Source organism: Rhodamnia argentea, chromosome 4 (assembly GCF_020921035.1).
Source record: "Rhodamnia argentea isolate NSW1041297 chromosome 4, ASM2092103v1, whole genome shotgun sequence".
NCBI classification, from domain to species: domain Eukaryota; kingdom Viridiplantae; phylum Streptophyta; class Magnoliopsida; order Myrtales; family Myrtaceae; genus Rhodamnia; species Rhodamnia argentea.
Window position 1 is genome coordinate 10,419,081 of NC_063153.1, and position 13,074 is coordinate 10,432,154.

General features: G+C 40.5%; 1 protein-coding gene across 1 annotated transcript; it reads right to left on the minus strand.

The window, feature by feature from the left end:
- Nucleotides 1-7,001: 7,001 nt before the first annotated feature.
- LOC115750094 (carotenoid 9,10(9',10')-cleavage dioxygenase 1-like) lies at nucleotides 7,002-10,546 on the minus strand. The gene is made up of 13 exons (XM_030687258.2): nucleotides 10,412-10,546; nucleotides 10,086-10,223; nucleotides 9,839-9,944; nucleotides 9,335-9,594; nucleotides 8,879-9,058; nucleotides 8,708-8,786; nucleotides 8,546-8,627; nucleotides 8,380-8,442; nucleotides 8,155-8,293; nucleotides 7,748-8,072; nucleotides 7,579-7,643; nucleotides 7,307-7,468; nucleotides 7,002-7,230 (listed from the first exon to the last, which is right to left on the minus strand). The coding sequence occupies exons 1-13, from the start codon at nucleotides 10,520-10,522 to the stop codon at nucleotides 7,069-7,071; spliced, it is 1,872 nt and encodes a 623-aa protein (XP_030543118.1). The 5' UTR covers nucleotides 10,523-10,546; the 3' UTR covers nucleotides 7,002-7,068.
- Between the last annotated feature and the right edge of the window lie 2,528 nt (nucleotides 10,547-13,074).

Consider the following 13,074-nt stretch of genomic DNA (forward strand, 5'->3'; position numbering starts at 1 on the left):
ATTAGGTTCTGCATTATTTTCAATAATTGGCATCAGAACCAAAGTTAGAGCTTTTGGATTTGACTTAGGCTCTTACTTGTCTGATCGCTGTCTAAGCTCTTACTTGTCTTATCACTGTCTCGAAATACCGTGACTACTAGTATGTCTGTAGTAAAAGTAGAAATTGAAAAATTTAAAGAAAGATAACAATGTATGGTTGTGGAGTATTAATAACATGCACTGTTAAATGATTTAATTTTGGCTTTCACATTTTTTTTATCACTGTTCAAAATGCCCCTATAGTTGTTAAACTTATGTTTGTAGCAAAAGTGGCAATTAAGAAATTTGGAAGGATAAATAACATGGGTAGGGAAGCGGTAAGACACATGCCCTTTTGACAACCCAAAGTTTGAGTAAGGCATTGGATTAAAAAAATTTGTCAGAATTGATGACTGAGGCTGAAAAGGATTAGTTAACGGAGAATGCAAAGAAAATAATCATGTTGAACCTACCAGATGAAGTGTTAATAGTAGTGGCCAAGGAGAATGATGCTGCAATGGTGTGGGCTAAACACTAGGCCCTTCTTTTAACGAAGGGCCTAAATAATTGTTTATACACGCCAAAGAGGCTGTGTCAAATTCAATTTGCTGAAGGTACTTCTATCAGAGTTCATTTATATGAGATCAACAAATTCATGATGTTAAATGATTCGATGAGGCCATAATTAATGAAAAACAAGCTATTATGATGTTAAGGTCTATACTAGAGTCAAGGGAGTAATATACTGACACACGATTAGTGAGGCATACTATGGTTACCTCAAAAAAGGTAAAATCCACTTTGTTCTCTAAGAAGAGGCAGAGAAACTTGCCAGATAATATCTAAAAGCCTAAGCTTTTACAATAGTTGGCAATGATCCCATAAAATCTCACATGGCATCAAAGCATGAGTTCTTGAGTTCAAATCTTTCCAGTCCCCATTTGCCTCCTCAATTAAATATATCCACGCTTAGTACTAGTCAAAAAGACCAGAGTAAGCGTGAGAAGAAGTGATAGAGTAATTAAATATTAAATCGCATCTTTATCTGACAACTTAAGCTTCTAAAATAGTTTGCAGTCATCCCACAAAATCTCACAATAAAGATGCACAGTGGAGTCTAGAAACTGAGGTAAAAACAAGCCAAAGTCGCACCATTGGAAGTCCAATGGTTGTGTGAAGAGTTTTGAGTGTTACAAGGTGGCACATGAGTAAGATTTCCAAAATTAGGACATAAAGGTGGTAGAATGCCACAAGGAGTGCGGAAAACATTGCTGATGAGAGTATCAATGATGCGAAGACCATCTTGTATGCAACTAAAATTCGTCAAAAGACAAATTGGTGCTAGATGCAGGGTATTCTTATTGTATGTCGCCTCATAGGAACTATCTTACTACTTACCAAACCAAATATGGTGGTAGAATTGTAATGTGGAATAACGTAGGCTACGAGGTTGTAGCGATAAGGAGAATCCTAATTCTATTGCATGATGGGTGAGAGTGCACCCTTAGAGCTTAAGAAGAACCTTCTTGTTCTAAGGACACTCGGTAACATTGAGTGTGAGCATTCCATTAGAGGTGGAGTACTTAAGATCTCTCAATGTACCATGACAATAATTAAAGGAAAAAAGGTGAATTTTCTTTATCATGTATTAGAAGAGCGATGATAGAAGCCGTTGCAGTTTCATTGGATGAGTCAAATTCACACGTGACTGAATTATAACATATGTCATTAAGTCGCATTTAAGTTGGGTGCCAACATCATTTAGTTTTTTTTTTAAGATTACCAACTTCTCTTATGTCTAACAAAAAAGCTTCTCTTATCGTTAGCAACTTTTATTTGAACTTTCTCACCAAGACTTCAGATTTGTTTCTATCATATAAAATTACCGAATTTTATTGGGTGTCTTACCAACTTCATTCTAGGTTTAAATAATCCACTAGAAAAGTTGATAAATTAAAAAAAAAATCAAATGAAAGTTAAAAAAATAACTCAAATAAGAGCTGGCAACATAACTTTATCAAAGAAAATTGATAAATCATCCATATTAAATAGAATAATTTCTTATAAAATTTCGGAAAAATGTAAAAATAAAAGTTGGTGAAAGATATAAAAAATTGATCGCTAAATAAAATAAACTCGGTAAGTAAATCAAAATTGATAACTCAAAGCTAGTTATTAACTCAATCAAGGAAAAAAAAAAACTTGCTAAGTTACTCTAGTTAAGGTTGGTAATTTCTTTAAAAATTTGGTGAAAGCATTGCTAAAAAAATGCAACTAAAAATCTATTCGATACCACAAGTTGGCAATGTTAAAATAGCCAAAAGAATAAACATCAGTAATTACTCAAATTAATGTTGGTAAATATTACCTTCAAAGAAAAATCAAAATGATCACCATATAGACATGACTAAATATAAGTATCAATTTTTTGGGGGTATCTCGACTAAAGAGAAGATCAACTTTGATGAGAGAGAGAGAGAGTTTGAGAGGAGAGAGATTACATTTGAAGTGGTCAAAGTTGATCAAGTGGAGTACATAGCAGTAAACCTGAGGTAAAGTGGCATTAGAAGTACCAAAACTTATATGCGGTACTCACTTTATAGCGCCGAACTTTTCGTCGACTCGCTTAAGTGCCAAATTGGAGAAAAAGCGATCACTTAAGTGCCAAATGTTTTGATAAAAAAAAGTACCAAATTGATTTACATAGCTTTTATAATTATGTTTTTAACATGACGTAGCATATTATTTAAAAAATTCAGTCTACATGGACTTCTAAACTTAAAAATAAGCCAAATGATTAAAAAGAAATCAACTTAAATATAAAAATAAGTTAAAAATTTTTAAAAAATTAAAATACATACTTAATACAAATTTCATTTGAATTAAATTTACTCGCCACCGCCGCTCCACCTTCGGTGGCAAGGGTGGGGGATGGTCGGGGGCTAGGGCTGCATCATCCCCCACCCTTGCCGACTATTCTTCACCCTTTCTCTTTAAAAAAAAAATTAGCTTGTTTTGACATTAAATTCAAATAAATTTTGTATTAAAATCGAATTTGTTCTTCATCGCCACGTAGGATAGATAACATATTAAAAAACCACGTTAGCATTTCAGTTAGTCTAAGTAGATGGAGTTAGTGAAAAGACTCGATTGTACCAATTTTACCAATTTTAGGACTCAATTGCTCTTTTGTGACAAATTTTAGGACTTATAATATACATATCCATTTTTTTAACATTTTTAGCTTTTTTATTTTTTTAGTCTAATTAAGTTTTTATTTTTATTTTTTGATATAATTTCTGAGCTTTTAGCTTTTTTTATCGATCACTGAATATCCAATGAGCTATACCGGCTTCAAATATTAATATAAAAAATACCATAGTAGATTTTCAGCCAAATAAATTGGAGTTGGTACTTAAGTGATAATTTCTCAAAATAGTTGGCACTTAAATGATCCCAAAAAAAAAAAGTTTCGGCACAAAATTAAGCACCGTACGCAAGTTTTAACGCATATGATATTCTTTTGCCATTAACCTAGGAGTGTCATATGTGAAGGTAACATCTCTTCGTCTCTCCTCTCTAATGGGTCTATAAGGTTTATATACTCGTACTTATTGTGTCCATGCAACGCGATTATGTGATCTAATAATTCCCCATGGAATCAAAGGATTATTGTATTATTTAAAAATATATTCTGCCAATATCTCTGCTTAGCTTGCATGCCATGAAAGAGGACACCTGGTTAGGCTGGTCTAGATTGGACAAGGATCTATCGGTTGCTAGGGACGTCAAAGTATTAGATCCTTTGCTTGTCGCACACAACACATCATCGGTCGTGAACGCTAATACTCATTAAAGTATTTAGCCGCTCCACTTCCCTCCATTTTTTTCCGTGATCTCTAAGCCGGGTCGAAATCACATGCCTTCTTGGCATGCTCTGATTGGTTGTCGCCTACCGCATCAACTGATGATGTACATGTGTCATAAGACTCATAACCATGGATTATTTTCACAAAAACATGTCATTTTGACTTTGCTTGAAAATTCTATTTGATTTCGAAGAAACAAAACTACCATTCTTTGTTGAAAAGATTTGATTTATACTTTGAGGATTTACCACAAATATAGCTATATGCCTTTTATACTTAATATGCTTAATGCTTTTATTTTGATAGAATTAGGATCTACGAAGCACCGACATGCCCAACCCCCCCCGGCGTGTCGGCGTCGGATACCGACACGCGTCCGACACGCCCCGACACGCGTTCGACACGCGGTCAACGCGTGTCGAAGATCCGACACCCGGTCAACGCCAGCGACACGCCGGGGACACGCGAGTCGGTGAGGAGAGAGGGCGGGGAAAAGCAGATCCTAAGGGCAGAGAACGGCAGGGGAGGGGGAAGAAGAGCGTCTTGGGCCATGAGAGAGATGAGGGAGGAAGCCGGCGACGCGCGGCCAGTGCCTGAGCAGGGAACGGCCTTCGTGTGCGCCGGAGCGTAGAGAGCGAACGAGCCGAAGGACAGAGGGAGAGAGCGCCGGAGGAGAGACGAGCAGCAAAAATCATAGTGGTCGACGTCGGGGTTGGTTTAGCGGGACAGAGAGGAGTGACACAGGGGAAGGGGTGCGAGATTTTTTAAGGAAGTAAAGAGACAGAGGGGTGGGGGGATATTTTCTCGCAGAGAGGAGAGAGATGAAAAGTGTGAGATGTTTTCGGTGATGTTTTCAAAAAGTAAAGAGAGAGAAGAGGGGGAGACAGAGAAGCGAGAGAGAGAGAGAGAGAGAGAGAGGAGGAGACAAGTGAGGCGCGTGTCAGAGATTTTTTCAAAAGTAAAGAGAAAGGGGGGGGAAACGTGAGAGAGGAGGGAAAGCGGGTAGACCGCATATTACAGGATTTTTTTTTATTGTTTATTTATTTTCTCGGCTGATTGAGATCAAATTACGAGAGTTTTCATGGCATTAGCTTTGTTTTTATTATCAGAATTATTTTTGTAAATTTTTTATTTTATAAAAAATTATAGAAATAATAATATATCATATATATATATAAATATATTTAATATACAATGTGTTCTCAACGTGTCGAAAATTTCTATTTTTTAGAAATGACGTGTCGTGTCGTGTCGTGTCGCGTGTCCCGTATCGTTGTCGGTGCTACTTAGATTAGGATTCGTGACTGAGGCAAACTCATACGAGATTTTATGAAAGATATATTTCGATCTTCATATTAATCCTCACTGTTTATTCAATCTTATTTTTGATTTTTTAGCAAATTGAATTTCGCTCATTAACGGCCAATTATCTGGTTATGATTGCCTTTCTAAGTTAAATTGATTGATCATCAATAACAAAGATATACTTATTTCTTTCCATATGATGAATCTTGATTGATTGGCAATCACCCCATAAATAATTTCTTTTGTTAGAAGCTTGATTTGTGGCGTTAAGGATTTTATTAAATGGGTAAGCAAATCCTCTCAAATCTCTAGTTCCTCTTACCTCAATGACTTTGTGATCTTTATTCGACAATCAACCAATGGCTAGTTTTGGAGATTGATATTCGGAGTAATTCTAGCCAATGGGAAGCTTGAAAGATGATGAGTATATAAAGAGCACCAGGTTTGAAGAGAAGTAAGAGAGATCAAGAGCTCAATATCCATATCTCGTGAGAGCTTATCTGTTTCAATCATCTACTCTTGCTTAAAGTGAGACCTTGTGAGAGATGTAATACAGAGTAAAGTGTGTAGAGTGGGATAGCCTTGGTAGAGGTGGAGCTTGCTTCTGTTGGAAGTGCTTGTGGTTAAGCAATCACATCTTTCTGTAATCTCTCATTTGATTACTTAGTGGAATCCAGTCAGTAGGTTGTTCGTGTGAGAGAGTAGACGTAAGCTTACCAAAAGTCAAACCACTATAATCTCTTATGCATTGTCTTCTATTCTCTACTCGCCTCTATTTACTATCTAGTAGAAGGACTGCATGGTTTCGTTAATTATATCTGCTTCTATCAAATTTGATTATTTTATTTTCATATTATTGTATCAAGTTTGATCATAATCACCTATTCACCCCCTCTAGGTAATAGTTCCATCCAAACAACAGACTTGACATCATGGATGATGAGAAATGATTTGTCGGAGATGGTGGGATGCCAATCTGTATTAAGCCCCACTAGGTTGAGAAGTTCTAGTGGCTAGCTGGAGGAGTTGCTACTTGACAAAAGTTGGGTTGGTGAGGCTGTTTTGGCCATTATTGCTAAGCTGAAGGGTCAGAGGAATATGCCTCCTTTGGATTGTCTCACTCGCATGCTCAAATAGGTAACATGTTGATGCAGACGTCTCTATGTTGGTCTTTGCCATATTGAAATGTGGAATTCTTGAGCTCCGAGACAAAAATGACAGAACTCCGAAATTTCAAAAAACGTCCAAACACCAATAGGCAAGTGGCCTTGCCAATAAAGAGATTGGGATTGGAGATGCTAGTATCGTAGATGCAGGGTTCGATTCCCGCGTTTTGAAAAGAGGTAGAGTAAAAGTCAGAAAAAGAAGAATTAGAAATAGGACAGACAAAAAAAAAAAAAAAACAACATCCAAATATCCTTATATATGAAACTGCTAATAGTTTCATAAGCTTGCGGAAAAAATGAGTGTTCAGCATCCAATTTTACCTCAATTCTTGCGATGAAGGGTGTGACTTTGAGTAAATTCGAAAATCATCTTCAACTTTATTTCCAATTCAAATATTCTTCTCATATTTCCAAATATCACGATTATTATGCTAACTTTCTACAATAATTTTCAGGCCCACACATGATTTACCATATTGCCATTTTATACCTCAAAACACCCCCATCCAAAAAACAAGGAAAAAAAACAAAAACAAACACCAACTTCCGCCCGCACTTCCTTCTCCACCGCGCACGCCACCATTGATCCTTGGGAGGCCGTCACCAGCCTCAGCTCAAGGCTAGATCGAGATTGAACTCCTGCCATGGTCGAGCTCTGCTGGCAAGCTCAACACCTACCTCTTACATGCTCGGTGGCCGCAAGTGGTGGCTCAGGCAGAGCTCGTGTGGCCTTGCCGTCGCAAGCTGCGAACCATCTCACTACGTGGTGCTTGACAAACGAAAGTTCCGTGGAAACCATATGGAACTCGAGAGGGAAGCATTATTTTTGCGACAGGCTCGCCACAAAAGTTCCTGGTGTCAACTATACGTACCTGCAATCAAGTAGCAGGAATGAGTGAAATTTGAATGCGCATAAAGAAACCAACAAAATCGCGATTATTCACGAACTTGGGAGATGTCGGTAGACTCGTCGTGAACGAAAGTGATTATCCAACCATCGTCCTCTTCGAATCCACCTTCTTTGGGAACAAAGGCAGCTCCGCTGCAGAAAATGTTCTCTCCAAATTTATGGTACTCAACCTTAATCGTGTCTTCGTATGGCTTCTCTTTCTAGTGCAAACAAAGAGATGAATATGTGCATGAATTACGCATTTTATTGCATCAAAGAGGAGGAAACAAGGCAAAAAGAAAAAGAAGTATGTTAAAAAGCATTTCTTTACCAATGAAAATCCGGCTTCCGGCTTGTCTAGCCATAGCTTGGCTAGGCTTCCAAACTTGGGCATGCCTGAATTTACCATAAAGGTCAAAAAAATCGGTAAGGATGATCGAAAAGGTTCAAGAAGCATGATTATAGTTGTGCAGGATGATAGTTCAATATATGATCATCACCTGAGGCAGAGCTTGCTGACAAGTCTGCAACTTGGGTGTATGCAAATTTGTTTTCAAGGCCTGTGAAGTTGCCATTGATCATAGGGAACTCCATGGAGTATTTGGTTCCGGTGAGATTTCTTTCCTTGACTTCTCCGGTTTTCAAGCTCAATCGCCATTCGTACACGCGGGAGAAGAACGGTGTTTCATCTCCTGTCAAGGCGGCAACACTTCCTTCGCTTGATCTTATTGGCATGAATCTCTTCGAAAACCATTCATGTTTGTTCAAACCGTAATCCGGGCCTGGAATGACTGATTCGAGAGACCTACAGCCCCACACTATAACCTGTGTTCGTTTCCACGAACCGTTAACAGAAGTTTGAGAACCGATCCCCGAAGAATATAATCGAGGGTCAGATAACAGTTACCTCATCACCATCCTCAAAGCAATTCAGAATATGCAGAGCGCAACTGGGTTCCACGCCGAACCAGCGGACTGAACTAGCATCGCCATAGCGAGGCAGTACCCCGATCGTCGCATACTCTTCCTTTTCAAACTTCATCAGTCTACATAATTATCGATCATAAGTTGAATTCCAATCAACTTGAGTTATATTTACTGAGTTGTGAAATTATAGGACCGTATTACTCACGTTCCTCCTTTGATAAGCCGATTAATGTCTATCGTGAGCGGGAAATCCATGATCACATTGTACCTGCACATAATCCTTGGTCGCATCAACAAAATCACTAGCTTCGACAGACATTAAATTCAGTAGTAGATCACATATTTTGTTAACAGTACATGCATTTACTAACCTCTGCGTGACCCCAATTTCATGACAGAGGGGACATCTATTGAGATTGAGATCGGCTTTATGAACTAGTTCCTTGCCATCAGCTGAATATTTGGATAAGAAATCCGTAGAGAAAAGTCCTTACCAAGTTGACAACAGAGTCTAAAAAGTTAGGAAGAGTTACCGGAGATCACTCCAAGTTCCATAAACGGTTTTACGGCATTTACCCCCACCGTAATTAACTCCCCGGTCTCTGGTGCTCTCTGGCATATGTGGAATGAGAGAGAGCAGGTTTTTTCAGCTGCCTAATATAGTGCAAGATGTTCAGTTAATGCACAGGTTCATGGTGACGAACCTTTGGGTGGCTCGTAAATGGTCGATTCCACCCTCCATTCACATTCCAATCGCCCAGAGTTTCGAGCGTGAAGATGTCGATCTCTTGAGGCAAGTAATTTTCTGTGATCGAGTAGATTTTCCCTCCATGTTCGAGGACATTAGTGTTGCTAAACAGTTTGTGCACCTTCCCGAATCTCAACTGAGAAATTTCAGGGGAGAAACAGCACGGTCAGAATCGATTAGCTTAACATCTGCGACAGTTTCTACCATCTAGTCTTGAAATCAGCAAAATTTGTACTCAGAGTCAGCAATTAATGAGTTTTGATATCAAAGTGTGTATATTTACATAGATAAACCCCTGAAGCACATGCAAGGTCCTGAGTTCATTCCTGAAATGTCCTGATATTTCCCTTAGACTTACGCCTATTATTTTCAACTTATGCAAGGATGGACATGATTAGGTTGGTGGACGCACCGAATTTAGCAGATAAGCAGACAAAACAGCCAAGGAGTCGCCTTCAATTGCAGGTAGAAAGGACGGTTTGTTCCTTTGTTTTTCTAGCTTGTACGTTTCCGTTTCGACATATCTATTGTTGTATAGTACATTCCACATCCCATCTATATCTTTGTTGAAGTACACAGCATGAAGCATTCCTTCTCCTTCGATCCAAGCATGACTTGACCGTCCAAACATGGATTTGGTTGATTTTAGTCCTCCAAATAGTGGGTTTGACCCTGCAATTGTTTGTAACAGAAACTAAGAAAGACGAAGTAAATACGACTTGAAATCAAGGGGAAATTTGGTCGTAAAGTAGGCAGCATCCATGAAGCGAGGCATCTTAGGATTAGTTCATAATAGTTTAAGCTTCTCTACTGCTATTTTTACCCTGAGCTAGTGCATGCTTTGGCTTCTATAGCAACATTATAAGATAAAGTTCCTTCTACTACAAGCTATAATCAGAATCGTGCATGTCCTGACCGTTTCGAATGTAAACACCCTCCGGAAAATCATCCGGTACATGCCCTTCAATACTGTTGCAGATGTTAACGGCTCTTCCCAATTCACTAACTGGTGCAAAATTTCTCTGCACATATCAGATGAATTGAACAGAGGAACAAATGAAAACCCAATTGGTCCTTCACATGTAATATCTTTAAAAAGGTGATCTTGCATTCCCTCATCCTGTTAATTATCATCTTAACCGAATGTGGTCTAAATAGCTAACCTGAGATGGGAATAATGGTTGGTCCTCGAACTGAAACACCGAGTCAACAAATGCGTCCAATATTTTCAAGTACACCTTCTTGATCGCCTTTGAAACATCAACTCGAACAGGAGATTGCTGCGAATCGTTCCCACATGACTGCTCACAAAAGTTGCAAAATTTGCAGTCAGTTTGGCAGATTGTCAAGATATGTCCTTGTGAGGGATTAGATTAGTGTTTCAACGAGCTACATGAATCGAATCGAGCACGATAATTTCACTAAGCTAAACTCAAGTTAGATGTGGCCAAAGTCATAAGAGAGAGAGAGAGAGAGAGAGAGATTTTACTTTGAAAGCAGTAGAGAGGTTAGACTTGAAGTGATCGAAACTGGGGGGATTGGAGGACCTCTGCTGAACAGAGCAGCTCACTTGAAATGCCATAAGTGAAGAAGAAGCCATCCCTACTCTCTTCTGCAGCGTTGAAGGTTGACAATGTTTATATTCATGCGCTATCGCCACATATGTCAGCCCTTCATCCAATATTATATTCCGCGAATGAGTCCTTATTCTGTGCACCGCAGGTGAAAAAACATTAACTTTCACGAGACTGCTTTGTTAGATGTGCAAGACACTAAGGAAAACAGATGCGTGTTTTGTCTTCTTCGTGTTTGGCTCTATGTAGAGATGGTAACGCTATTGGAAGTTGCTTCTTTTGCTTTGACAGTGTAATCAAAACGAAAAATGTTTCTCCGAAACTCACTTCTCCTACATGATGAGGGTCAACCGCGTTACGTCTGCAACTACGCACGACTAGCAAGAGACTGTTTAAAGAAGGGGAAATTTACGTGGGGCGTTTCACTTTCTTGCGAGTAGTTTATGGTAGTCAAAAAGTTGTTTCGGTTCTCGGGTGCGTTCAATTCGGCTTTTGAAGGCGGGCTTTGGGGCTCCAAAGACCCTACCCGGGCAAACGTAACGGTGTTTGGTGAAAAATTTTGGAGGGCCATGGGTGGAATGCAATGCATTTCGAAAGGGATTTAGCTCGAGGCGAGGGGATTGTGAAAGTCCGATTAAGCCGCCATTATGAATTGGGTAAGATTCCGAAGCATGCAGAGGATTGGATTTTGTAACTAAGATGATAGGATTAAATATTGGCGCCTACCGACGCACCAACTAACATTACACTAGGGACAGTATAGATTGCATGTTATCACTAGAGATGTCCAATGGGCGGGTCGAGTCAAGTTTGGGTCGGGTCGAATATGGTCCGACCCATATTGACCTATTTTTACACAGTACAAATTTAATGACCCATATTCGATCCATATTTTTTAAACGTTTCTATATTTAACTAAATCATATAATAATTGTTCTAATAATTTGATAAAAAAAATGATCTTGCTAAAATATTTTTATTTAATACAAATTTAGTAAATTTTTTGAATTTTTTATATTTTAAAAGATATTTTTATTTAAATTTTAAATTTTTTCTTTTTTATTTTCTTTTCCTTTTATTTTCTTTTTTCCTCCTCCCTCCTTCCTCTGCCGTATGCAACTCCTCCTCCCTCCTCCCTCCTCCATCTGCAACTCTTTCTTCGTCTGCCAATTGCAGAGATTCGACGACGGCCAGAAGCTCGACCGATGCAGGCGAGCTCGCGGTTCGGTAGATCCCGGCGACCTCAAGCTCGCCTGAGGCCAGATCCGAGCGAGGTCGGGGCCAAATCTAGGCGAGCCCCGAGCTCGCCCGAGGCCGGCGAGCTCGAGGCCAAATCCCAGCAAGCTCGAGGCCAGATCCTAGCGAGCCCCAAGCCCGCTGCGCCAGAGTCTGGCGAGCTCGACTTTGTTCGGTGGCCGTCACGGTGGAGGTAGCTCTTTTCTCTGCGTTCGTACGTCGCTTCTCTCAATCTCAGTAAAAACGTGAAGAAGGAGGAAATCTCAGAGGATTGTAGACTTGCGGCCGTGCTGGTGTTCCAGTTCAGAAAATATGGGTTAAAATATGAGTCACTTTTTTTTTTTTTGGTCAAACCGGAGAAGCTAAGGAAAGCTTACACTGGAGAAGCTGAGGAAAGCTTTGATTAACGAAAACCGGAGAAGCTAAGGAAAGAAACCTCACAGGGACAGAATGCTCGATGCAATATGGGTCATGTACCTATTTTCTGACTCAGTTTTAAGATGTCCAACTTTATATGGGTAACTCGTTTCTCTTAAAATGGGTTGACAAAATTTAAGGCCCAAAAAAACAGGTCAAATATGGGTCACTTTAACCCATATTGTTTTAACTCGAACACCCACTGGACCGCAAGTCCACAATCCTCTGAGTTTCCTCCTCCTTCACGTCTTTATTGAGGTTGAGAGAAGCGACGTACGAATGTAGAGAAAAGAGCTACCTCGGCGGCGACGGCCACCGGACAAAGTCGAGCTCACCAGACTCCGGCGCAGCGGGCTTGGGGCTCGCCAGGATCTGGCCTCGAGCTTGCCGGGATTTGGCCCCGAGCTCGCCCGGATATGGCCTCAGGCGAGCTCGAGGTCGCCGTGATCTAGCGAACCGCGAGCTCGCCTAGATTTGGCCCCGAGCTCTCCCGAATTTGGCCTCAGGCGAGCTCGAGGTCGCCAGGATCTACCGAACCGCAAGCTCGCCTGGATTTGGCCCCGAGCTCGAGGTCGCCGTGATCTAGCGAACCGCGAGCTCGCCTGGATTTGGCCCCGAGCTCTCCCGAATTTGGCCTCAGGCGAGCTCGAGGTCGCCAGGATCTAGCGAACCGCACGCTCGCCTGGATTTGGCCCCGAGCTCGCCCAGATCTGGCCCCGAGCTCGCCCAGATCTGGCCTCAGGCGAGCTCGAGATAGCCGAGATCTAGCGAACAGCGAGCTTGCCTGGATCGGTCGAGCTGTTGGTCGCCGGGACGCAGCTGGTTGTCGGGCTTCCAGCCGTCGTCGAATCTCTGCAATCGACAGACGAAGAAAGATTTGCAGATGGAGGAGGGAGGAGGAAAAAAGAAAATAAAAAAGGAAAAT

Excerpts from the sequence above, each read along its gene's own strand:
- LOC115750094 (XM_030687258.2), bottom strand. The coding sequence starts at position 10,522 with ATGGCTTCTTCTTCACTTATGGCATTTCAAGTGAGCTGCTCTGTTCAG. Across the intron at positions 8,443-8,545 it reads GAAATTGGGGTCACGCAGAG|GTACAATGTGATCATGGATT; the intron begins GTTAGTAAATGC and ends GATTATGTGCAG. Across the intron at positions 7,644-7,747 it reads GTCAGCAAGCTCTGCCTCAG|GCATGCCCAAGTTTGGAAGC; the intron begins GTGATGATCATA and ends TGGTAAATTCAG.